General features: G+C 36.6%; 2 protein-coding genes across 4 annotated transcripts; both read right to left on the bottom strand.

The window, feature by feature from the left end:
* Positions 1 to 47: 47 nt before the first annotated feature.
* Positions 48 to 1,152, bottom strand: LOC149673466 (uncharacterized). The gene is made up of 2 exons (XM_089839967.1): positions 656 to 1,152; positions 48 to 595 (listed from the first exon to the last, which is right to left on the bottom strand). Exons 1-2 carry the CDS (start codon positions 1,119 to 1,121, stop codon positions 135 to 137), a joined length of 927 nt encoding a protein of 308 aa, XP_089696093.1. The 5' UTR covers positions 1,122 to 1,152; the 3' UTR covers positions 48 to 134.
* A 169-nt stretch (positions 1,153 to 1,321) lies between these two features.
* On the bottom strand, positions 1,322 to 26,696 carry LOC149673467 (sodium/potassium-transporting ATPase subunit beta-like). 3 transcript variants are annotated; one of them, XM_089839027.1, is made up of 6 exons: positions 26,467 to 26,696; positions 24,426 to 24,552; positions 7,631 to 7,948; positions 5,661 to 5,908; positions 4,971 to 5,174; positions 1,322 to 4,482 (listed from the first exon to the last, which is right to left on the bottom strand). In XM_089839027.1, exons 3-6 carry the CDS (start codon positions 7,865 to 7,867, stop codon positions 4,155 to 4,157), a joined length of 1,017 nt encoding a protein of 338 aa, XP_089695153.1. In that variant the 5' UTR covers positions 7,868 to 7,948; positions 24,426 to 24,552; positions 26,467 to 26,696; the 3' UTR covers positions 1,322 to 4,154. The 3 variants fall into 3 exon arrangements, with proteins under 3 accessions (XP_089695153.1, XP_089695151.1, XP_089695152.1); XM_089839025.1 differs by having other exon boundaries at positions 5,622 to 5,908; XM_089839026.1 differs by lacking the exons at positions 24,426 to 24,552; positions 26,467 to 26,696 and adding an exon at positions 15,982 to 16,170 and having other exon boundaries at positions 5,622 to 5,908.
* Positions 26,697 to 27,575: the final 879 nt, after the last annotated feature.

Below are 27,575 nucleotides of genomic sequence, written 5' to 3' on the forward strand. Positions count from 1 at the left end.
TTCATAAAACCACGGACCATATGTACATTAATTAATTTACTGTATCTGCTAAGAAGCGTCTAATTGAGATTTTGTTTTATTAAAAACCCTTTTAAATGAATACAGGCAGTTTTATTAAAATAAAAACCGAAGGTCTATATCGTCGAAGTTCTCAAATCAATGTATTCCTTCATTCTACCCGGAATTGGCAAGTCATAAATTCCTCCAGGCAACCTCCAATTGTCGTAAAGCCTTTTCCTTACTGACATTCGACAAATGTGCGTTAAAGGAGCCACCATAACGTTGGCTCGTTCCTCCAGTTCCGGAAAATGGCCCAGTTCCTCTTGCAGATTCAACATAGTATCATAAGCCCGCGCCATTTTGTTGTCTAAAAAAGTATAGTCGGTGAAGAATGGTCCGTTGCATTTAGGTAGATGATATTTAGGAAACGTTCCAATCGCTCTGAAGACCATCTTCATGCATTGCAAGACGATTCCGCAACGTTTATGCTCGTATTTATGAACTTCCGGGTCGAAAAATATCCGGGAATAGCGGTAAACTTCCTTCATGAGAAAGTTCAATAGGTCTAATAAAGGATACGGTGGTACTCGAAGTCCTAAAAAGTCAATAAAACTTATTCTAAAACGTATTTAAGTAATTTGTGGTTTAAACTGACCCTTATACTGCTGGTAAGTCAGTGTTCCACTCTTGTCCGGTTTGTAACAGAACGATTGCTCCAAGTCTTTGGTTCCGAACTTGATAAGGGTGTACAAATTTTCCCAGTTCAATCTGCGGTAACTATGACGTCGTAGAATTACCAGGAGATAGTCTTGTAACCTAATCCCGCCGTTCAGAGTCAATTTCGCGTCATTAGCGCCTTGCAAAAAGAAATGCAAGTACTTTGGGTTGTTATCCGGTTGATTGGTTAAGCCCAAAATGTACGTCAGATCCTCGCGGTAACTAACATCGCCTTTAACAATCGTGTACAACTCGAACGCTCTTATAAGTACTTGTTTTATTACCGACGGATGGGTCGAGTCACAATCCCGGATGCGACGAATCATCTTTAAAATGTCCCTCCTCGCTTGCCATGACGTGAGAAACCTACGCCTGGTAAACAAAAGTCTCAAGGCTGAGTCCATCGCGTTTGTTAGCGATAATTGCAAATCTTCACCGCTGTTATAACTATTGCTGCGCTAAAACTAAAACGCGATAAATTTAAAATCTTTCAGAGATGACCTTTTTAAAAATCCTAAAAATGTTAAAAAAGGTTACTTTTTTTTTAATTTAGGACAACGAAAATTTATTTTAAATTACAGTTTTTTTAGGAAATTGAGTGTGGTAAGGTTAAAATTGATAGATTAAAATTTATAATTAAGATTAAATGGTTATGATAGTGACACTTTTAAATATACGTCTTTCCCTTACCTTACCTACTATAGACCAAAAATATCTGAACACAATCTACGATTAGTAATTACTGTTACTTATGGGTTGGGATAAATGACGAGACACGTGACGTGTTTGTTTACACACAAATAAACGTTCTCTATCGATGTTGGTATAATTTTGTAATTTACAATTTTCACCAATATTTCATTTCCATAGTAAATTTTTACTAGCAACAAGCTTTTAATGAACTAAATTTGGAATTATTCAATATTTGCGATGTTTGTCTATTAATGCCAATTTTAACGTCAATAAAAGGCAAAATACTAAACCAAATATTGAATTATTCCGATTTGGTTCTTTTTAGAATGCAAGGCATTAGGCATATTTCTTCGCTAACTAATTTAGCCTATTTAATTTGAGTAGTAACGGTTTGATAACTGCGCAGTATTTTTTTTTATTTAACAAACTTTAACTATATTTAGTAAAACTAGATTATTTGAGACCTGTATTTATTTGTACATTCTTTTCCCAGCTTTTTGTTAAGCAACAGCGTTAGATAATAGCTACAAAAATTAACTATATTATAACCACGTGTCGTTTTTAATTTTTTTTTGTTTTGTTTTGTTAATTCTTCCAGTGGCAGTGCATGGTTTATACATACTTATTTTAATTTGTGACCTCATACACCAGCTGTACCAATTTTATTCATAGTATTTTTTTTATATATAATTTTCGATATTTACCAATATATTTTTGATGATTTTAAACTCTTGGAAAGTTAAGATTTTACGGGGTATTACTTTAAACTCAAACGGCTGGCGGGAAAGTTTAAAATTGTTTAATTTAATTTCCAAGGGTTTAATTTGGCTTTTCCTTCTTGTTTCTAACCATTATATAAATAAATAATGTGATTTAAATCCCTGGAAAGTGGAGGTTTAACGGGGTATTTCTTTAAACTCAAAATAGCTGACGGGAAAAACACAAAAAAGGGCTTTAATTTGGCTTCTTCGTCTTGTTTCTTACCAGACTAAATTATATTGTAATTTAAACCATTTGGGTGGAAAAATAAGGTTTTACGGGGTATTGCTATGAACTGTAATGGATGGTGGGATCTACGCAATTACTAAAATTGTTGAATTCCCCGGGGTTTAAGTTAGCATTACCAACTTGTTTCTATCTACTCCATTACTACCTATATTGTGTTTTTAAATTTTACAAAAGTAAAGTTTCAAGGGGTATTGTTTTAAACTCAAACGGCAGGCGGGAACAACAGAAAACTTTAAAAATTTACAGATAATTTCCTTCCAAGGTTTTCCCATCCATTTACAATATTTTCCAATACATTTTTTTCTCTTAAATATTTACACGTATAATACTGATAATTAAGGTTAGATTGTTTAATAAACAACGATTTTTAAGAATTAAGCTACGAACCTACATTTAAAATTAATTTAATGAAGTCATGCCCGATTTAATTTATAATAACGACCAATTTCAGTCTTTGTTCAATTTTTGTTCATTCTGAATGACCTTTCCCCCTTAACAACCTTTAAACCACACTTATTACTTAAGTTTAATATTAACATTTTACATTCCGCTATCTAATTAATAAAATAAATATTTTAATTATAGTTACGAGTACTTTTGTTTATATTTCATTCTGTTTCTTGTTAATAATTGACTGAGAAGTAAATCAAATAGGGGCTTATTAAGCACACAATCGGATTTTAATAACTGTTTGAGCACGTTTTTAATTAGGGGTGATTAGTTTAATTATAAGATTAGTGTTAAATAGATTAAAAATTTTGTCAGTTCTTTCAAAAAAACAAACCTGAAAAACACCATTAGACATATTGGCCTATTTTTCTTTGGCCTATTTACAAGTCTTTATCGAAAGCGATGCTAAATCGTTCATCAGTGTTGAATATTTTCACACCACTATATGGGCTTTTAACGGTGTTTATTTATTTATTTAAATAGTGGTTTCAAATATTCAATTTTATTCCAAAGCTTTAGGTTCAAAACCGTTCAATTTAAGCGAATTCATACGTTGACTCTAATTTCAAGTTCGATGTAATACCGGCATTCCTTTTAATTATTTAGTTTAATTAAATGTGCAATTAAACTATTTTAGTGTCGATGCGACGGTGGTCGATGTTGTTGTTGTTGTTGTATGTTGTAATTGTTTTTGGCACGAAAACAAAGTTTCAAAATTGGTCCAAAAAATCGAGCCGAATTTGATTTGTGTGCTTGTTTGTTTGTTTGTTTGTTTATTCCTTCAAGAAGGGAATTCTTTGTCACGTGACTGAATCAAAAGCAGGGAGAATTATATTATAGAGAAAGGATAAGTATTTTTGCGTGAACTTTTGTTTGTTTATCGCGGTGTTTTTACGCATTAATTTCACGAAGTATTTTGGTTTTATTATTATTATTGATTTCAGTTGATTCAGTAACGAGAAAATTTCAAAGACACTCCCCCTCAATTAGAAATAATTTAATTTATGATTGGTTTAGTGTTAAATTAGTGTAATTACCTCAAAAATCTTAGAATAATTATTTCCAAATAGTGGTAGGCATTTTTCTTATTTAAATATTAAAATGTGTCGCGTTTAACTTTAAAGCAATTTAAATTTTTAATTACCTGAAGTTGTAAGTCAATATTAATCGATTAATACTTCAAATTAAATAAAAAAAAAGAGTTAATTTGTCTTACCATTCACCATAAGTCGATAAAAACCTAAGTTACTAACTCGATTAAATTGTTTTTTTTTTTCGCACCATTCTTAATCGATTAAAAGTGTAAAGTAGATTCGACCACTTGGTATCGAATGTTCGTTATTGTTGATGTTTTTAGCGTAGAGTTTACATTCGACGCTAATGGCCACACCGTGTTTAGGGTTTTGAAAATGTACGGCTACCAAAGGAGGCATGTAATCCGAACTTCCGGTGTAAGGAAAGAAATTAAATTTGAATCCTCGTTCTGGCGTGTATTTGATTGGGCCGATGTTTTCGCGGTCGATCAGGGTCACTCCTTGGCAGTCGAGGAACACCACGTTCGGCTTGTAAGTCGCTCGAAGATCCGCTGGTAAGTCATCGTTATTTTGCAAATCCCTGATTTATTAATATTGCAAAAGAAAAAATTATTGTCGTAATAAGCACTTTGCGTGATAGGCCTATAGACTCCTAGTCACACGGTGGGTCATAATATGGGTAAAATTTAAATGCCTCGTAGATGCCCGTGTCCTCTTTCCAACGGTACCAATTACTTGGGGCTATGTCAATCGAAGTTCGAGTAGATATGGTTTGAAAAACGTTGGTCATACACATTTTGGACGTCACAGCTCTGGTAATTTCTAAGCTAAGGTATTATGCCTATAGGATATGATAGCTCTAATTGTCCTCCATCCAACGGTGTTAAGCTTTAAACAGGGGTCAGAATATAGGCAAACTTTACGACGCTACAACTCTAGAAATGTTAATGCTAAGGAAAAACTCTTCGAGTATATGATAGATAAAACTGTCCACTGTCCGAAGGTACTAACTACATCCGCCTACATCAAACAGAACTCTAGTAATTAAGGTTTCTTCGATAGACTTACGCCGTTTTATATTCTTTGGGCTCCCAGTCGCTGATATTGTTGAATTGAAGGAACACGCACGGAGTTCCCAATTCGTATCCATAATGGTTATCGGATCGGCATTCCCTTGATATGGACTGAGCATCGAAGAAACAAGAATATCCTTCCCTGGGTTTGGCTCCGTAACATTCTGTCACGTTGCGATTCTCCGACGTCACTGTCCTTCTGTCAGTACATCGTTTGAAAAAAGTAATACTCTTAAAATCATGTATTTCCATTCGATACTAAAAACGTTCATGGCCAGATGCAAAAATGAACCGTGAAATTCTTTTATACGATATCTACTACATTCAAAGGTGAATAGAAATAACAGAAAGTGAGGCCCAGTGATACTATCCCGAGTACGCGAGCAAAACGAATTTGCACGCTCTATTTTCGTCATAGAGAATTTAAACAACCTCCGCAGGGGCTTGGTCACTTTCTGTTATTTAAATTTGTCTTTGAAGAAATCTACTAGGTCTTAATTACAATGTCGATAAACGATATTTTAGTTAGCGTAAAAGCGCATAGAATTGTGCGTATTGTATTATGCATTTTGCGATAAGTGCGATTAGTCGATAAACATTTATACGCGGCGGTGCTTGCGGTAAATTCTTTGAACGTTTACGCTACGTGTTGTTCTCGAGTTCGTTCTCGTTCAACGGCGCGTACTTGTCGTATCCCGCGACAAGTTCGTCGAGCTGTTGGGCAAGTCGATCCCACGTTTCGCCGTCGCCCGTGTCCAGGGGCCCGTGCCGGAAAGTGATAAAGTTTTCGGCGTGGTTTGGCCTGGGCCACAGTTTCATCAGACGCGACGTCGAATGGTAAGTGTCGTAAGAGTCGCCGAACGCCAACAATGTCGCAACAAGGACAACCGACAAAAGAATAAGCGCCACCAGAATCGCTATACACCATTTTACCTGCGTCATGAAACAAATAACAATAAAAGAAACATTAAAGAGACGTTGCTTATATTGTACTTGAAACCAAACCCCATGTTCAAAGGGTTACTGGGGAAGTAACGTCAAATTTTGGTGGGGAGATGGTGGGAAAAGGTCAGGGTTTTGCTTTGAGTGTTTGTTAGGTTTTAGGTGTCTACTACCCATAATTTCAGGAGTAAGACTCTGAACACCTAATCTAATGAATGTCTGCTGCCATGGACGTAGAAATTTCTCGCGTATCTTCAGCTAAAATTGACATAAACAACCTCTGTCAATAATTACCGCGCTAAATCACAACTGACTCTAATATTGCCTTCGAATGAAATCAATTTCAGGGTTGTTTACCGAATTCGATGTGAGAGAAAAAAAGAATAACAAAAATCGAATTAACTTGTACCTTTTCTGATACGTGCAAGCAACATTTTTGCTGACCATGTCCCGAGGTCATAGGTCGTTTACGCGCGGCTGGTCTATCCATAACTACAATTCATTAAGAGTAAGGTCTTCATTATTTTAAATCAATGCCCATTTTAATGAATTTAACTCTAACGAGCGGAAGGAACTCTAACGAGCGGAAGGAAAACAACAAACAACCGCGACTTGTAGGCAAAGACCTTCAAATTTATAAAATCAAAAACACACTACATCGTCTTGGTAACGGGGTCCGGTAGTCATATGAGGTGAAGAACTACCTCTGGACACAACAAACCGGTATAGAGACCGACTCCTTAATACGAAGAAATGAAAAAACGATAAAATATCGTGCATTCCCAAACCGAACTACTGAATTATTTCTCGAATATTTTTTTTTTCCTTTCTTTTGTAAACCGTTACAGGTACGTTAGGCGTAGCTCTAGACGGTAAACATGAAAGCCAAAAAAACATGGACTTTGTAATTCTAAAGAGGAACAGTAAAGAAGTAATATTTGCAACCCCCTCTTGCCTAACTTTAAACAGTGTGTTCTGAAATAAAATTAAAATTAATGACCTTGAGATACTAGAACTCTAACATGTTAATCTCTTGCTCAAATGCATTTCGTTCCGTTACTATATATTTTGTATTGCAAGAAATCATCAAGTTTTCCTTTCCCCTATAGAGTGTTCTAAGGTCCATGACAAAACTAATCGGGGTAACATAACTATAGTACCTTTCAATGTACAGTACAAGGGAACCCCTACACGCAAAAGGGATAAACGCACGCGGATAATAGATTATATTGACCAAAATGTGTCGGGGGAAATGTTACCAAGCTATTGTTTCAAATCCGTTTTTCACACTTTAACTTAGTAGCGCGATTACCACTTTATGTTGGGGGCGTTACCTTTTGGGTACAGTGTTAAATATATTTAACGAATTGACTTCTTAAGGACCGTACAATTACTATTCGAGTTGCGTGTAACTATATAGTGCAATCTAGTAATTTACCCATTACTCTTAACCATATATGACCTGAGTAAGTATGAATAGCCATTTTAGGCTTTAACGAGCTTATGCTGGGTATTTATTCTGGCCAATATGGCTGCGATGCATTGGGACACCCAAGATCACAGCTTTCACTAAAGACCGATGACCAATAGACCCTTTGGAAAGGAGAGGGGGTAGAAAAGTCTGCTTTATGTAGGGTTAAGACAGAACATTGATTGGTTTGTGAGTCCAAAGACGTTAGATTAAGCTTTGAAGATACCGTAAGGCTAACTAACTTTTTGTTTGGCGAACCAGGCTCTCAAACCCTTGGTGCGGACTTCCTTGGAGCCAATAGATCCTCCACCGACACCTCCAACGATGGCTACTCCACCCGGAGGTAATTGGGCATTGGCTTCGAGTTCCTTTGCGGAGATCATGTCACCATCGTACTGACCCCTATGAGGGGAGTCTTCCAGGTCATCGTTCCCCCTGTTCCTCTCTTGGTCAAACTGATAATTGTCCGATTTACTCATTGTTTCCACCTTCCTCTCCAGGCAAGTAGAACCAACTAATGCTCCGCTGTCGAAACAAATCTACACTTAACCCGAAAGCATCTGAAAAAGGAAATAAAACGACAACATTACTAAAACGCTTAAAGTTATGAGTTGACACACCAAGTCGCGAATAAACTAAAAATGATCGGATGTATTTCCCCACAACTAACTTTCTATTCCTCTTCCCATAATTTCTATGGTTACAATGATTACGTAATATTTGTATACTTATATGCAAAGCAAAAATGCGTAGGGGTACGCCTATTATGTCAAAATCTACTTCGTCCAACATCGATCGACTAGTTTCTCCATTGAAATATTGCGTATAAACCTATAGAATCTTTTTATAAGGTGGTCGACTGACACACCCTCCCCCCTATCTCCCTCCCCCATCTCTCTCTCTCTCTCTCTCTGCTTTCCTCTCTTTCTCAAAATATCGAGGAAAAGGAATCTGATTAAAGGTCACTAGGTCAACTAATTTCAACCAAAACAACAACACTGTTTATCTTAGTTGTGCCCAGTTTTTGGTCTGTGTAAATTTTTACTAATTTTCACTGTTTAACAAACTACAGTATCAAAGACAAATGGAACTTGATAGTGAGTTCTAAATGTTTACGAAGTACTCCCAAGACTTAATCCGTTTCTGGTCTTTGGTAAAAAAATCAGAGTTCTTCTTTATATAATATTACGTAATCAAAATTAGAACTTATAGCTCTTTCGAGGAATTTATCCGAGAAAGAATTATATTTTTTGCTTCTTCGAGATTATCAATGTAGATTAGATTTCGCAATGCAAACCTGGATGGTTGGTAAGTGTGATTCGATTTGTAGGCATACTCGTGTACGATTAGTATTCATGCTCTGGGTTTTTCCCTTTTATAGGCTACCGTAAATGTTTTTGGTGTATAATAAAGATAGTTGTCGATAAAAAACGTTTCTTTATCAGATGTTGGTAGAATACGTCAGATTCAGACAGAGTTAAGGTCTCGTGTCTCACTCAGTGTTGTTCTTGGTAGTACAAATGTACTTTTTTAGTACATTTTCAAATTTCGAGTACGAAAAATACATTTTGTATTTTTTGTAGGTTATTTAGTACTTTTTGGAATTTCTAGAATGGGAAGTATTTTTAAATTTTTTTGGGGGGGGGGGCGATTTTGCACTTTCTTGAATAACGACGAGGAAATTAATCTCTTAGTATTTAAAAAAAGTTGATTCTTTTTTTGGACGAACTTAATCTGGCGGACACCTTGTTTTATTTTTCAACTCACTTCCTTTTTTAAAAAAAATAAGTCTCTACGCGTGGCAAAAAAGCCAAATGGAAAAATGAGCCAATCACCCATCGTTCTTTTGTACCCTTTGAACCCTTTCCCTGGAATTTTTTTTTCCAGAGTGGCGCTAAACTTGAGTGGGGGTCCGGGGGAAACGACTAAACGTGTTACTGCTATGGGAGTAGAGAGGTTAAGCATTCCTTAACGCTTGAGACTTTTGATGTTCCCGTGGTTTATTTAGTTTTAATTACTTGGTTTTAATTAATATGGATTATATTATTAGATTAAAATAAATAATATTCCATAATATAATATAAAAAAATAATCTTGTAATTATATTTAAGATATTTTGTATCTTAGATGGCGCGCTAAGCGTTTCGGAGGGGGGTGAAAGTTAATAGTACGTTTCCCCCCCCTTTTTCTGGAAAAGTACGTTTTCCCCTCCTTTTTCTGGAAAAGTACGTTTTAGAGTTGAGAAAAGTACATTCCCAAAATTGCTAAGAACAACACTGGTCTCACTGTTGGCGCCAGTCATAAATCGATGTTATAGTTGAAAGTAGGGACGGACGCGCGGTTCGAGTTGCAATAAATGCGAACTGTATCCCGTTGCCATGGAAACCATTCCTTTAGGTTTTTTTATTTCATTTTCTTTCCTTTCCTATGGGGCACGAACCCTTTTTGCGAACTCAAAATAAATTAAATAATCTTTCCTATCCCAATTGAATTAAACTAATTGAGATTAAATTATACTAAAGTATATCATTTGTTAAAATAAAAGCGCGGGTTCTCTTCAAGTCACGTGACAATATAAAGCGCGCGCAATTTCGATTTATTTCAAAACAAAGACTAAAACAAATATTAAAATTCAAACAAGGCTCAGCAGTATGACCTTGATACATTTTAAGAAGCAATTTGTAGCGCTATAAACGTTTAGCAAATAAGTTTTGATAATTTAAATTTCGCAAGAACATGAAGAACTTGTAGGCGTTTAGCCTATTTCTAAAATTAAAAGTCAGAAGCACGTGAAATTGTTTTCCCGCCAAAATTACGTCTAAAGTGCTGCACGTTTTTGACGCCATAAAATCTTTAAGTTCTAAACGTTTTCAAACACGTTTTTCGATAAATTTCTCAAATCTAGTATATTTTGTCACTAGATTAAAGTCGCAAATCGTCAGTCACTCCTGCAGAACGTTGCGACGTTTCCATGGCGACACCTTAATTAAAACTTGAGAGGGAACGGAATCAAATCAGAGATTGGAGGCAAGCACCATGTGACATGTCTCTAATCGATAAATCTCTTAAGCCTAATCCAATCCAAGGCTTAGAATTAAGCGTAGCCAAAAAAATTTAAAATTTAATAACTTTTAGTATAAGCTGTCTAAAACCCCTCGGGCCTTTCTCCATGGACCCTCAAAACCCAAATGAACAGTGCTACGTCGTTCACCATTTCAAACTGTAACTCTATATGATCTTTTAGCCTGAAGATATGTCTCTAGGACCCGGAAATAGGTTCTTTTCTCCATTTTATCGATTGACATATTTGAAAGATGGAGGGCCTAGATGAGCGTTAACATAAGTATATCACTTTAAAAATCATATAAGTTTTCATACGCTATTGATATAGTCCCAATTTTGAAGAGTAAAAAAACCACTATTTTTCACGTGCTTTTCAGACACTCAGTTGACAATGTTAACGGAATATTTTGATATATTAATTTTACCAATGTTTTATAACATATTTAATGTACCGTTGCAAATTCCCAGACGTTAATTTCCCTAACCATTTTTTAAAATTCCCTGAACCCGCCTCAACTCTGTCTTATTTCGATTCTTGGTTTTATGCAAATACAACATTCTCTCAAGGAAGGTTCCTACTTTCCATCGATTTACTATTCAAAGTTTCTCTGTATTTTTCGGGCAGTCGTTATAAACCCTAATTAGGCAAAGAGAAACTAATGAATGTGACCGCTAGTTAATTAAAAAGATACTTCATGAGAGGGCCAAAAGGGTCAAACACAATAAAACAAATAAAAATTCCAAACAAATTCCACGCGTAAAAATAAGGGAAATGTTGCCATTTTTCTTCCAAAAACACCGAAAATGTTACATTTACCAAACCATCCAGGTTAGCACTCTACGAATTCTTATGTATGATAATAATTTCCAAGAAGCAGAAATATAATCATTTTCTAAGGCATTCCCTGATCTATGCCTTATGCAAATGAGCCCGAGTTCTATTTTCGTCTTTAGAGTAATTAGAATAGATAAGGTAATATTATATAATTCAATTAACCAAAGAAACTAGAGAGAAATAGATTAAGACTTGATTGGACTACGTCTTAAACTATACTGCATGGGAATACGATAAAATTAAAATCTTTCTAGCCTTCCTAGCGTTCACCTCACTTTCCACTATTTTATTTGCGTTTGATAAAACTACATATTAAAGAGTCCACACAATACGTTGCGGATAAACCGAAAAACCGGAAGTACTTCTCTAAAAGTCGGAAGTGCCTTTTTTTATAACGAAAGACAAACTTTCTATTCATCTTTCTATATTATCTCGAGGTTTATCCGAAGTGGCTTTTTGAAGTAGCTTCCGCCAACTGCGAACGGTAACTCTCGCTAGCTATAAATACCTGCAAAATATTCTGTTTACTTTTTTCCCCAAGTAAATTTCATATTTCTAGACCGTGCATGCACTTAGCAAACACACATTCCCAAGCTAAACCAACTTTTTTGATCGCTTTGGAAACAGAGGTATATCCGAGAGCTAAAAAAGAAGGTTGGTTGGTTTCCTTTTCATGGTTTGGAAAGGAAATAAAAATCTAGTTTTATCTCAGCGGGAACGAGAACATGTTGAAAAAGAAAACGTATAACAACACACCCTGGCAGTTTTTGCGCCTTCATGGATCTTTGTTGGATAGTTTTGTACCTTTACTATAGGGTATACTGAGAACCCAAATAAGTCACGTAAGAACGTTTAAAGGGTTGTAGGACACACCGTGATCTTAGATTTTTCCCTTTCCCTCATGTATCGCCAATACCAACAATTTCGATTTACTAAGAGGGAAAGACTCGGGGGTAAAACTTTGCCTTCCATCCAGTTTTTAGCGACTGCACTGTAGGCTTGGGGACCATGAGTGGCCTGAGACGGCAAGGGATCAAGGTGGGATAGAATTCTATTGGTGGGCTTCAGCTTTCCTCCGTCTGTAAATTATCTCACGAATCTTAGCTCCTCCCCCAACATACAACGACATGATTAACAAAATTATGTCTAGTCATACGTTCGTTCTCAGTTTTTATATGGGTTCTCGGGTTCATACAGTCTTAGCGGGAAGTGATGTCCGCCACACGTTGTATAAAGGTCACGAGTTCCGCATGATGATTATCCATCTCTCCGGATGCTCGAAGGACCATGAGATCCCCTAGTCTCTTTCCGAAATCCATTACTTTGATACTGTACCATAAGTCTTTTACGTAAGTGATCTTCGTAAGGGTACGAGCCCATTAAATCGTAGTTACTCCTTAACATCGGATGTTTATTTATTTTTAGACCCGGAATTTATAGATGTTTGTACGATGGAATGCGCATCTTGTTAATGACGGAAGTTTCATGGAACGCATAGTGGGTAGGTACTAAGCTACGTCACTTTCCTTTCCTTTTAACCTAAAGACTTCTTTGTGATTGGCTGATACTAAGATAAAGGGAGGGTCTATACGCTACCTCCGTTGCGCGTTGCCTCAAATGAAACGTTTTAGCCATGATGGCATCTGTATACGCTTGTACATGCTATTGACTTATGGGGGACATAATGAAATCATCTTATGATTGTAGGCACAGTTCGGTCGACTATATAGTATTTTCTTTTCGAATCCAGATCGTGCCCTGTTTTTCAAAACGTTACTTCCAGGCCAGATAACCTAAGTATTATACTTGAAATACTATGCTAAAAAGTTGGCCGCAAAGGCTTAGTGGTTTTTATTTACCACTGGTTCTCTCTGATCTTCAAAATATAGGCCTAGAAGGATTTAACTATAGCATAAGTTTATAAGATATGTTCCATAAGTGTGTCACTTGTTAATGAGAGCTTGTCATGAAGTGACGTAGGTGAAACGTCATAGATTCTCGTAAAGCGACGCCTAGTGAGGCGCTGTCAAAGGCTTAGTACAGACTAAAGAGGAGGATGGACTGCAAAACCGAGTGTAGTCAATTCTCACGTCGTTCTTGAACTAGCTCTCATTAAGCCTCTAACATTACGAAGTATGGGTAGTGGCATACTTATGGAACATATCTTATAAACTTATGACTATAGGAATATAGCTAAAGCGCACCTCGCAAGAACCTAGTTTACATATTTAGTAATCAGTTGAATTTAAAATAGAAAATAGGGTTTTGGGGCAATATATATATATTTTGTTTTTTGCTTTTAAATGTAATTGGAATATGAAATTACCATAGTTTATATTTAAAACATAGTTACTTCTGAGGTGAGCAACACCTAAAATTCGTTTAGGGCCATTATTAGACATTATCAAATGGGTGGTTATGACCTTTTGACCTCAAATTATCAAAATATTTTTTTTAAATCGACCTAGCTCCGTTACGACACGAACCGTGTCTTCGATTAAAAACTAAAATAATTATCGAAATCTGACGATCAATTCATGACTGAGAAAACAACAATGTGAACTTTGACCTCAAATATCCTAGGCCAATATACTAGCTCCATCACGACTCAAACCATGCTTGCATCTTTCCTTAAAAACCAAAAGGCTTACAGAGAAATCGGCCTGGTTATGGCTGAGAAACAACCTTCGCGACATTATCACCCACGAGTCAAAAATGTCTCGCTCGGCTGCCTTCAATTAACAACGCAAAAGGGTATTCTGGTCTGTGTTATCCTTAAGACAAGGTGGTATACGCAGGGAAGGGAACACCACTGACTTTATAGTGTTAAAGAATGGTCTCATAAACCCGCAGGATTCTGGTAAAGTTGCCTGTAATAGGTACTTAAAAAGCGTGGACAATAAATTTTGATCAAATCTTTTTTTTCTTTCTTCTATCCTCCAAAATCCAGTTTGAGCTTCACAAGGATTTCCCATTTAGGGGAAAGGTTTAACCGGAACGAGGGTTCAGCGATAACTGTCATTTTGTTCCAATCAAGATTGTTACGAACGAACCAGGCACGCACTCCGCAGCAGTCCCAACAACAAAAGTATCTGTAGCTTAGCTTTTCTTTCCAGTGTATACTCGAGTCCCCAATGCTAGGCCTAGAGGGTGTTACGAACGTTTTGCTCTTTTTGGGACCTTACAACTCCGGTACTTTTAAAGATACAAGGGAATTACTTACAGGGCGTGATAGCCCTAATTTTTCTCTATCGAATGGTACTTAAAACGTTGGCCCAGGTCAAGCAGGGATTGAGATAATCAGCTTCGTATATAAAGTTAACTTATATTTTGATATCTCTGCATGACCTGATTCTCAATTTTGTATAACTCTTGTAACTATGGATTAACAAAGGATCCGGAGAAACGCTTTAAGGATGTGATAGCCCTTATTTTCCTCTATATATTGATACCAATTACATGATCCTACATCAACCAGAACTCGAGATAACAAATTTTTAAGAAATGTTCTTGGTCTAAAACTTTGAACAGTCATAACTCCACCATTTAAAAAAATACAGTAAAATACCTTAAGTATATGATATCCCTAATTGTCCTCTGGCCAATGGTACCAACACCAATTAAGGTTCTACCTTAACCAGAGCTCGAGTAATTAAGCTTTTGTTCAAAAAAGATGAACCTCATTCTTTTTTTTCCACTATCAGTATAACTTCTCCATCTTAAAAGGTTCAGTAAAAATCCCTTGAGGGTATGATAGCCCTAACTGTCCTCTATCAAACGATACAAAAACATCTGGTCAAAGCACACGTAAGTGGCGTAAATAAGTAATTTTACGAAGCATTTATCACGTACACCCTGTATTTATAAGCCGTTGTAAGCATCTTCGGATATCTCGAAACGCGGCCTGGCTTTGGCTTTGAGAAGCGGGCTGAGAAAAATTTCGGATAGGATAGCTAGAGATGCACGTTGAATGTTACCACCAAGCAGTATCGATTTTTGTTCATGGTACAAATCCACAAGCGAGCCTCGTATATATAGCTAGCTTCTGGTCATCTGGAGAAAGTGGGTCACAGACGTATAGCGACGTATTTCGCAATTAGTGCCTCGGCTAAATTAAGTGCCTTTCAAGGCGCGAATATGACATATTGACGTCACAGCAGCGTGTCGTGGAGGGCAACAAATGCGGCGCACATTGCGACGGAAAAAACACAACGCATTCGAAACGACAGAAACAGAAACTTAATTTAAATAAACACAAGTGAAGAATTATATTAAAAGAGCAGAGTATAATGACGGAACGGAATGCACGAGTGAGAAGTTTATATCAAGGTCATTCAAAATTTCATATCACTGTTTAAAGCTACGCGCGATGGTTTTCTGGTATGTCAAGGTTACTCTCAAGAATTTAATTTCTAACCAATCACGGTTTAAAGGTATAACCGGAGGGGGATGTAAATAATGTATTCTCCCGAGCTCTGGTCCTCTTTGCAAATTCCACGATTGAAGGCAAACGGAAAGGTGACTTAACCTGATCAAACCTATTTTGAGACTCACCCAAACTAACATAAACTTAAAAATACAAAAATAAAAAATCACTAAACATTTCTAAACCTAACCTAACACATCATAAATACAACCAAATTATCTTAATATAAATAAATTCAAAACAACAGTAACCAAACCAACCAAACTTACGAATTGCGATATCACTTTACGCTCGCGTTGATTCGAGCAATTTTAATTTTTACAGTTATTCATTTAAAACTAAGTTAAAATGAAACTAAAACGATAGCTGACTTTGAAGCGCTTGTCGCGGCCCTGTCCCACGCACCTGTGTATTATCCTGTATGAATTTAAATGGCGTGAATTTTACGTTTGCGTGCCTAGCGTGACTTCAGTCGCGGGCAAAAAAGGGACGCTAAGACTTGAAAGAGAGAATGAAATGGACACAGAAACATTTTTAATGGGAATAAGAATTAGGCCTAGATTGGAAAGTCATCAACAAAACTTTCAAGCTTGTAAGTATACATAGTTTTCAGGCTAGGAGGATTTATACCATTTACACAAGGAGACCAGGCTACTTGGAAAACAAAAGTGCAGACTATCCTAGCCTAAAAACTATGTACTTTTTTAAAAGTTTTAAAATATTAGGTGCTTATGCAATGTGGCCAATACTCTTAATTTGTTTTTATAATTAATAGAATTAGATAAAATAAAAGCAACAATATTTACCATTTTATATAAATTTAAATTAAAGTTTTAATAAAAGTAAAGATGCAAAGCGTGTATTTGCTCTTTTATTTAAACAAAGGTCCGTAGGGAACTTTAACCAATCAGCGACAGCGATGGTCACGTGCTGCATCGGTCACTAATTGGCTATAGATCTCTTTCTATGACGGTTTATAAACAAAAGTATAGCTTTAGGGTTAGCATTCAACTTTTCAAACTTTCAAAACTTATATTTGAAATGAATGGAATATTTTTGGTTAAAGTCTGGTTTATGATTTTGATAGTTTTATCAATTAATATCGATTAAAAAAATGTTTGTCAGGTGAAGTCATTTCATTCTCCCTTTAACAACCAACGCCGTTCAATGTGGGTTAATGAGCATTATTCTTATTCCAGGCTTAACAATTGACTAGGTAAGGTCTAACAGCGTCAGAGTGTCTCCTAAATATGGATTTTGTTATATACCTCTTCTAGCAAAATGCGTTTGTGGCCAATAAAAGGCCTTTATTGCAGTTTAAAAGTGGTTTACACTGAACTTAACATAAGCCTAAATGATCAATAAACAACCCTTAATGGAACTACTCGCTTCAATCAATTTTAAGGGAATAATACGCGTTATTTAAAATGTTCCATAAGTATGACATTACTACCTATACTTCGTAATGCTAGCTCTATAGAATTTCTGAGAGCTAGTTCGAGAACGACAAGCGAGAATTCACTACACTCGGTTAGTTTTGCAGGACTTCCATCTTCCTAAGTTCCTATTTAGTCTGCATTACTAAGCCTATGACAGCGCCTCACCAGGCGTCGCTTTACATCGAATCTATGGCCTACGTCACTTCATGACAAGCTCTCAAGAGTCCATAACCAGTGACAAACTTATGGAACATATCTTATGAACTTATGGTAAAAGTACAACCAAGGAAGGTGTAGGTTTACAGTTCTGGATAGACGCCATTTCATAATTCAACGTGTTATCTCTCTACTTATTTCTTATAACTGACCTATTTCTTCTTAAATCTAAACGTGACGTCACGTTGGAAGTTTATGACAACCAATAAGTTTAAGAGGGATGGTATAAGAAAAAATAGGGTTTTAACTTTGTGAAAAACTGAAAACAAAGTCACGTCGGGCTATGAACCCCTTAATGGCGGGCATTTTTTACTGATGGGAGAGAGAGAGAGAGAGAGAGAGAGAGAGAGAGAGAGAGAGAGAATGGGGGGATGCCTTTTTACAACATCGACCTATTTTCTTAAAGTCCCGTGCAAAAATTCGCGGTGAACTCTTAAAACAAGCTGAACTACACCAGCTATAAAAAGCCCCTCGAACGTTTAAATATTAAATCCAAACTTTTGAACTTATTTCACAACGTTTCACGGTCTAAAATTCTTATAAACTCACAGCCCCTGGGTCATGACGTCAATAAAGTGATATGATACAAACTCCTCCCATATCTTTAGCTATCATCGTGGACTTACACCGATCTTGGCACAAAAAAACCCCAAAGATATCTATTGTAACACAACCATAAAGTATCAGAAAAATAACCCCAAAACCTGTCGTACTTTTAAAGGTTTAAACAAATACGTTCGATTCTTTTTTCTTGAGGAACAGGGGGGAAAATAGCTTTGTCTAAAAGCAAATTTGTTTAAAACAGAATGGCGGGGATTATTTACTGGATGTAGAAGAAGCCGTCAAGGACAGATGGACTCCGAGTAACGAATGAGGACATTTGGAAAAAAAAAACCTTTTCGGAGATGTCACATCTGTTGAAAAAAATGTTCCGCTCAGATCATCTCTCTAGAGGGAGCTATTTACGAGATGACGTCAACACGGTTATCGAGAGATGCTATTAACTCGTCAATAGGTCTTTCTCCTCCCCCCCCCCACCAAAAAAAAATAAAATCGAAAGGAATTCTGGGTGCGGCAGTTCATTGGCGCCATCATTCAATTCAACCGACGTTTTAATATTAATTTTGAAATTTTCAATAAAAAGCCTTAAAACGTGATACGACAACAATAACGATTTCACGCGGGAAACCTCACGTGCTCACGTTCACAAACGCGCGTGCGTGGCGTGAAAATTTCAACAAGATGCCCCGACACCAGAAACATCCGGAAATCCTAGCTCTTTTAAGGACAAATTATCAAAGTTAGGTTTTAATACTAATTAATATCACGTTACTTAACGAGCTTCTATTAATTAAGTGACAGTGCAGGGGCTTGAAAGCCGAGTCATTATCAATAGGGTCTCAGTATCCTCTTTGCTAATGACGAAGACATCGTAGCTTTATCGATTATCGCTACTATACATGAATGAATTAAACCAGGGATTTATTATATCTTTTGAATAGAATATGGATCTTTGGGAATAAGGACGGAGACGCCTGCAATTGCTATCTTGCAATCTTTATATAGCCAAGGCTTAGGTACGACCCAAATCGTTCGTGGTCTTTGTAATTTTATAAATAGGTGGTACTTTTAGGCGACTCGAGCATACGCAGTGAGTTTAGGGGAATACATAATTTACTTCCCCTTTACAGTGATTGCTTAGAAAGTGACCTTGATATACCAGAAACGATAAAGATACTAATTTTTTACGCCCCCTCAAATTGCTGAAATTAGATTAAATATTAATTACCTTTAGGCCTAATTCTTAATCCCCTCGCTCGCTCCGTTATTATGTATATTACATTTTAATTAATCACAAAGTTTTCCCTATCTTTATTGGCTTTGTAAGATCCATGCCTAAGACAACGGCAAAGTTCATCATTTTAAGGATTGAAATTTTCATATAGAAATTAAATAGACCCCTGGTGAATCGCTTCACCCTGAGCACGCGTGTACTCCTGTAAAATTGAGTCTCGAGAACCGAAATCAACGGAAATTGGTACTCCGGAAGGCCAAATCCTTGAAAGTTAAGGAAGGCTATCGCACAATTTACATCCAGGCTGATCTGACCCGCAGAGCCCAGTGGGAACGTAAAAAATACCGCGAGCGCCAAAAGGCGAGTCGGGGTGTAACACCAGCAGCTGACTAATGGTCCTTACGTCAACGGAAGGATAAGAGGCGCGCATTCTTGGACCCGGACTTTAAATGCTCACCTAACTGGACTGGATGGCAGAGTAGATGGTAATGGCTCCTTATTACGGGGCTGGTCGGATAAACATGATCTCACGATAATGAATTTGCTGAAACATAAACGGATTGGAAAGACCACTTGGTCGGCGAGGGGTTTGTCTTCTTGTATAGACTATACTGTCTGGAATGCAGCGTTCTTGCAATTGACCGAATGCCTAACTATCCACGAGGATGGTCACCTGGGGCTGAGGAGTGACCACAACGCCCTCACCCTATCTTTGCGATTGGGAGGCAAGCAAACTTCCGGGCAAACCCCTCCCCTCCCCTCCCCAGTGCCAAGAAAAGTGGCGCCTGACGGATAATGATGCCCAACGCCGTTATGGACAAAATGTAAACTTGTTATTGGTACAGAGTCCAGGTCACACATATGAGGATTTTTCCCAAGCCATTCTACACTCTGCCACAGAGACCCTGAGGGTAACTGCAGTTGATACTAGATGTAGCGGGCATATTAATTGCCAAAAGGCTCCTTACCCTCTGGAGCCAACGCCGTTCAAAACCACTAACTAATAAACGATAACAGTTCTTCCCCATTTTCCTAGTGTGCTGCGCGTCCTCTCACTCCGTTGGAAAAAATCATTGTACCATTATCATTGTATATATTTATATTGTATTTCATTTTAATTTAATCTTGTAACTTTTACCTTAGTAATGCTTAAAATTTGAAAAGGTATGTACCAAATTGCTAGCGAGCCAGTAGTGGCTCCTCCCTGCTTCAAAAGGGATCTATATAGATGGCAAATAAAGATTCATTCATTCACTGCAAGGTAAAACACTTCTACAGGGGCTCATAGAAAATACATAGGCTGAAAAACGCCTGAATACTGGCTTTCCGGTATTAACTTCTAAAATAAAATATATAATAATAAAAATTATTTCAAATATTATAAATGAGAAATAAAAATTAAACTATCATTATAATTATCATTGTTATTTTTTCTAATACATAGAATTTAAGGAGAGGGGGTGATTTTGAGTCTAAAATGTAACTTCTATGATATTATACATAGTTTACAGACTAGGAGAGTTCATACCATTTACACAAGGAGTCCAAGCTTCGGATGTTACACAAGGAAGCCTGAATCACTGGTGGAGTCAAAAGCCAGTCCTCCTTGTGTACTTGGTATGAATCCTCCAAGTCATAAGGGGTTTAAAGTTATCATTGCAGTGTTTTATGGATGACCCCTCGATTAAATTAGAAATCATTGTCTTTAAGTTTCTTACATAAATTTTAAGGGGTCATCCCTAAAACACCTCCAACCATAACTTCTATGGACTGTCCCTTATGGCAAAAATATCACAGAAGTTCGATTCAAGATCGCCCATAAAATCCACTATACTCGCGATTCTGAAATTTGGAACACCCTGTATAGTATTTGAGTGGCTTGGGTATTTCGGTGCTCAAAGGATATATATATACTCTCCAAGTCTTTGCATGTGGTAGGTACTCTCGTAAATCGCTCAATAAAACTCCAGTATTGAGGAGAGAATCCATTGTGTTTTGTAAAAAAAAAATAAGGAATTTTTGTCTCGTTCCCTGCTGAGATAGTTTCCAAAAAAAAAGAAATAACAAGTTGGGAAAACCAAAATATTACCTCTCCGAGTCAAGAGGTCTACTACTACAAAGTTATTTACCTAGATATGGAATTATTTCTCTTTTTTGAAGTAAAAATTTTCGAAATATTGAAGCAGTATTCCAAGCATAGCGAATATACAGTAAAGCAGACGACATTTTACATCCAATAAGGATAAATCTTGGACCCATGGAAATCAGTTAATGGCAAAAAGAACAGGAAATGAAGTCTACGCTTCAGCTGTTTACCCTATATTCTGATAGCTACATTCACAACTGGTTAGCAGTGTAAACACTATCGTCTCGTCTCACCTCAACAATATTCTTAGTTTGCCAACATGAGTGTTAACGTTAAATAATTAACTTATGATAATACCAAAGCTAAATTGTAGCTAGACGCACTGATAGTCAATGCGCACCATAAAGAGAATAAAAACTCTGTAGCTTAGCCCTACTAATCTAATTGCCAACATGATCTTTTCTTCTATTATAAAATCTTAACCTGATTATTTAAGAGTGTATTTAACTTTCGGCTCACTCTGAACCGTTCATGTCTCTTCATTTCAGACACGAAAATCAAAACCCAAAGTTTACATCACCTCAGGCCTCAATTATTTACTCTATATTTCACTAAGCTTATTGCAAGTAGTACTAGATATACCCGCCGGAGTCTAGTTCTTAGCTTTCTTCATATAATTACTAAACCAAGGATTATTCTATATACAGATGTAGTATAGCTTTAGTAATTTATAAACAGCCATTTCAAATAATAATATTAGTAAAACTCTTTGGAATATTAAAATGAAACAGAGCTTTAAAGCTACAAAAGCACTAAATGCATCATAATTACGAAAAATATTTCATCATATTCACTTTATATTAAGGATAAAGGGAATATTATGGTTCTGTAGGATTTCTTTACACATCAAAACAAAACGAACTTCTAACGCAGCGCACTAGTGTAACATCGGACGGACACACACAGACAAAAACATAGACTGCTTTTTAACTCTTTCCGTATTAATTTTGAATTGAGAAACAAGATTATCTTAAATATTAAAATAAATATAATTAATATTTAATATTTTCTTCGTTAGTTATTCGCCTTATTGAACGTTACGTCGTTTTAAAAAAGAACAATTAAACATTCTTGAGAGACCTGACTAATATTGGCGTTTGAAATGAAGCATACGCCCGTTGCGTCGCCTTACTCAAATAGGTAGTATATAAGGGTTTCGAATCGCAGCTATGGATAAGAACATCGCAATTGCGTGAACCTTGGCGGAAGACCCCGTCAATGGAAGGCTAGACGTTTCTCGTAACCCTAGCCGATCGCCGCGTATGTCTTAACCTTAAGGATGATGGTGGTGTTAGAAGCCAGGTGTGCAGACTGGTGTCCATGTGGGATGGACAAAGAATAGAAGATGGTGGTGTTTAGAAGCCAGTAAGTACAGACTGGTGTCCATGTGGGATGGACAAAGAATAGAAGATGGTGGTGTTTAAAAGCCAGTAAGTACAGACTGGTGTCCATGTGGAATGGACAAAGACGAGAAGGTGGTGGTGTTTAGAAGCCAGTAAGTACAGACTGGTGTCCGTCCATGTGGAATGGGCGAAAAACTAGAAGATGGTGGTGTTTAGAAGCCAATAAGTTCAGACTAGTGTCCATGTGGGGTGGACAAATGAACAGAGTTGTTAAACAGGCAATGGAGTAATAGCCTGTAAGTCGAATACAATTTCCGGGACTGTAAATGCGGTCTGGAAATTGAATATACGTTTGCTCCGATTTGCAAACTGCGAACGCGGTCACGTGGGTGTAACAACGGACAGACAGACACACAGACACACAGACAGACACACAGACACGTCGAAATTAGAACCTCTCCGTGACATACGTCACTCGGAGAGGTAAAAAGAAGAAGTACGAACGAGCGAGATTCGATAAAAATAGAACGAACAAGAGCAATAGAATACTAGAATCAAGAACCCATTAAAGCTCCGAGAACCTTAAAAGATAAGTAGTAGTAGTAGATAGTGTCTTATCAGCTGATGGAAAAATAAAAATTGTTATTTATACGTTCTCAGATCGTAAATGGGTTCTTAGGCATTGTGATACGTCACAGAAAAATATATATATACATTACTATTTTCTATCAATGGAATTGATTCTCAAATCAAGATAGGGTGGTTTAGTTATTCGAGGAGATACGGGGGCTAGAGTAGTATTTATTTTACTGCACTAAAGGAGCTAGAGAGAAATGTTTTTTAAAACAACGGCAGTGGGTTTTTTTATAGTTGAAGCAACCCCTTCAGAGCAAACTTACTTAAATCTCAGAAATTTCCCTGAATTTTACTAAAAATTCTAAATTTCCTTGAGTTTTTCCCTGAATTTTACTAAATATTCTAAATTTCCCCGAGTTTTCCCTGAATTTTACTAAATATTCTAAAATTTCCCGAGCTTTCCCAGAATTTTACTAAATATTCTAAATTTCGTTGAGTTTAATTCCCTGAATTTTACTAAAAAGTTTAAATTTCCCTGATTTTTCCCTGAATTTTTTGTCAACTATTTATTTCCAAGAGTTTTCTAGGTTTGTATGAACCCTGTTTAATAGCGCTACAGGGTTGCCAATAAATTGTGAGAGCATTCACTGCAGGGTTGGAACTAAATGATCACACATCACACTGAATCGAACAGAACTATACAAGCTATTCAGTCAGCGGTTGAATATTATTTTCCCCTTCACTCTACAGTAGGTTTTTGCCATCGCAAGTGCTACCAGACCGTTATAGTGAGTCACGAGGCTAGGAGTTCAGTTTGAGTCAGTACTTGACTAACTTGACTGACAGAAGGCCTGACAACAATACACTCTGATGTAAAAAAAAGACCCCAGCACGGTGAAAACCATCTATTATAAACTAGGGTAAGATGCCGTGGGATGCTAAGTACCCGATAGAGCTGACAATAGCTGGGACAGATTTGAGTTTTCAAGCTATGCCATTGATGACGTATTGATTTTCGATTGATGTCGTGCCATTATAACAACTTTAAACCATAACAAGCACAAAAGAAAACGGGGAAATTATTGGGTTTTTTTAAAATAATACTTGATGTTTTTTTCTAACTTCCCTTAAAAAACTGGTCCCCAAATAACGTTTTCTTCTTAAAAATAGCTAAAATATAACGAAAATAACTATTTACCGATCCGTGTGCCCGTGTGTTTATCGTAAACATTACATCAATAAAAGAAAGGCGCTGGTCACGTGGCTATGACGTAACGTGTAATTTGACGAAAAGCATCGACCCTCCTCATGTCACATTATACCTTCTGAAATAAAAAAATATTTTTACGTAAATATTTTGGCATAGATCATGGCTAAGACACTAAACACTGAGTACTATTTGGAGCCCACCCGTAATCTGCATATATTACGGTGTTTTTTCAGAAACTAAGTTCTTACAACTTTCAAATTAAATTAAAAGATCATGCTTAATTAGGGGTCAACCCTAAAGATAAAATGTTACGGAGTTGGATGTTCTTAACATGCTTAATGGCTAGGGGTTCGTCACCGTCCCAATTACCACCTTTAGAAGAACTCAACTAAACAAACCAGTACTAACGAACCTTAATTAATATCCCTTTTGTCACTAATTACTATCAACCGCGATTCACTTTGGTAAATCAAATTCGGAAAGTAACGAATCTCATTCAAATAAATAAATAAATAAACAACATTCTGAAATACGTGTTGTTTATACATTTTCTTAATGAGGCCGCACAGGTGCGTGCACTGTCAAATCTTATTTCCAAGATTCAACCAAAAACGCGAGGAACATCTATCTGGGTCGGCCTTAACCTTTCCTTTAGCACGGAAGTATAGTCAGACTTAATAATCGCGCGTGATTAATGCATTTCCAATTTGAAGGTATATCTGGAATAGGCGCGTAACATCTTTGCCGCTAATGCATTTTTTTTGGGGTGGAAAGGTTCATTTTTCCCACAAGAAAACCGCAAGGAATCCAGGGAGATTTATTTGCCTAATGAGGTACGGTACGGTACGGTACGCCAAGGAGTGAACTCATTTTTAATTCACCTTAATTTTTTATCGCATTGCTAAGCCAATTTAATCCTAAATTAAATTCAAGGGATTGTCGCTCCCAAATGATCGAGTTTGTTATTAAAACCATCTTTAGATGGTAGTTGATTTGACAGAATATTGACAAACTTTAGTTGGGACGTCATAACTCTGACAATTTAACAGTTAAAGGAAAGTGGTTTGATGGTTTGATTAGTAAAATTGTCCTCTATACAACGGTATCAATTACTTGAACCTACATCAATCCGGGCTCAAGTAAATATATGGTTTAAAACAATTGATGTTTAGATCACGACGTCAGAAATTAGGTGGGCTTTTAATAGGTATGAGAGGATATACTATAGCAAATGTGATAACCCTAATTATCCTCTATAATTAAGGTTTATAAACAAAATCATTTGAAAAACTGGGGCACAGAATATTGAAAACATTTAGAACTTCCGAACTATGGTAATTTAAACCCAAAAGAAAAATGGCTTAAACATGTTATAGGCAACGGTATACCAAGCAGGTGTGAAAATACCACTTCGTTCACTGGCAGTTTGAAAATTGACCCTGTATTGAAGTTGATATAGATTCATCAGGATGATGAAATGGCTCAAATGAGGCGTTACAAATGGGTGTGTACCCCCCAACAATTAATCAAGGTACTATGACATCTCGCACTTACAATAAACACGTTACAAATGACGTCAAGGTCATCAATTAATCGAAAAATCACAATTTCAATCAAACAAAACACTTGTATTTCAACAACAAGGAATACGGTAATTATCTGATGAAACAAAGAGAATATAGCAAGAGAAGTAAATACTTAAACAGAGTGTTACGTAACACAAACTCATAACGAGAGAAAAATGCGATTATAGATCTTTTGAAAAAGATACGTGTATGGTTTCTAAGATTCCTTGTTTTTTTCTTTCACTAATTTTAGTTCATTGAAAACACACCGAAAAAGAACGCAAAATATTTTAAAATAAACAAACTTGGCTCGAGGCGCAATCGGGGAATATGGGCCAACCCTTAATATGTTTACATTTTACATCACAAACGCGTGGGAGCGACATTAAACGTCAGACGCAAATGACGTTTGTTGCAAACTCAACACCGTTCCATCAAACCACTTTAAAATGGAATCAAATTACCTTTCGAAGCTAAAATTGGTTCTTGCGAAACTGACAACCGAATGAAGCGAATCCTACAGAGGTTAAAGGTTAATATTTTGATTTAAAATTCACGTCATCGCATCGCGCGCGCTAAGGTATAATCCTTCTGTTTACGAAATGGTGTTTGTTAGTCTCGCGTACACGCGAACCCTCCGAACATGGAGGCCTTTTCAAGACACGAAGAACGCGACTCTGGAAACGATTTTACTAGAAAGCACGACCCACTTATCGATCGAGACCATGCCACGGATACTGAATGTCTGTCTGTCTATCGTGGAAGTCAGCCAAGTACTCTCCAGCCTCTTAAAATCCCTCATACAGGCACACCTACCGGAAGTTAACAACCGTTCCTATTTTATACATATATTTCTTTTAATATTTATTCTGGTATTTTTTGTTCTATTTGGTAATTAAAATGATAAATTTTAATTTAATCGTGTTGTAATAGATTGGTATCTACTTGTGGTGAGGGCGTAAGTTAAAATGAAAAATCGATCTAAGGTTTGCAACTTGACACACAGCCTTATTGGTATAGCGGCACATGAAATCCGCCGCGAATATCAAATGTGGTATGAGTGTCAAAGAGTTTAATTATTGCCATTTGCACTTTTTGGGACGTCAGAATTTTGGTTCTGCAATAGATACGGGGGAACTCCTTTGAGTATGTTATAGCCCTATTTCTTCTCTTTACAACGTTACTAAAAACTTGGGTTTACAGCGATCAGAAATTAACCAAAAAATGTCAATTCTGATTTCTATCATTTTGATACCAACACTTTGGTGCGTAATAACATCGGTTCTATAATAGATACAGGGAAATACTTAGAGTATGTTACAGCCCTGTACTTCTTCAATTTCCAGCGGCACTAAAAACTTGCGTTTAAAACAATTAGGGCCCCAGCAATTAAGCAAATTATCAAATATGACAGCGTTATTTCCATCAAAATCCTTACCGACATCTCGACTTTGGAGAGGATAAGAACCATAGCTTTATAAGAAATACAGTGAAATCCTTAAATTATTTGTTTCAAAATAGTTTAATTTCAAATCGATAACAGATACGGTAAAATCAATTGAATATCCCTTAT

Source organism: Phalangium opilio, unplaced genomic scaffold, assembly GCF_054372755.1.
Source record: "Phalangium opilio isolate 3A_F unplaced genomic scaffold, DU_Popi_V2 ptg000048l_1, whole genome shotgun sequence".
NCBI lineage: Eukaryota > Metazoa > Arthropoda > Arachnida > Opiliones > Phalangiidae > Phalangium > Phalangium opilio.

Bases quoted from the DNA above. Each gene is read 5' to 3' on its own strand.
- LOC149673466 (XM_089839967.1), bottom strand. From the start codon at position 1,121: ATGGACTCAGCCTTGAGACTTTTGTTTACCAGGCGTAGGTTTCTCACG. The intron at 596-655 runs GTCAGTTTAAAC...TTGACTTTTTAG, and splicing joins GACTTACCAGCAGTATAAGG to GACTTCGAGTACCACCGTAT.
- LOC149673467 (XM_089839025.1), bottom strand. From the start codon at position 7,867: ATGAGTAAATCGGACAATTATCAGTTTGACCAAGAGAGGAACAGGGGG. The intron at 5,909-7,630 runs GTTAGTTAGCCT...TTCATGACGCAG, and splicing joins CCTGGTTCGCCAAACAAAAA to GTAAAATGGTGTATAGCGAT. The intron at 5,175-5,621 runs GTAGCGTAAACG...ATGTACTGACAG, and splicing joins AACGAACTCGAGAACAACAC to AAGGACAGTGACGTCGGAGA.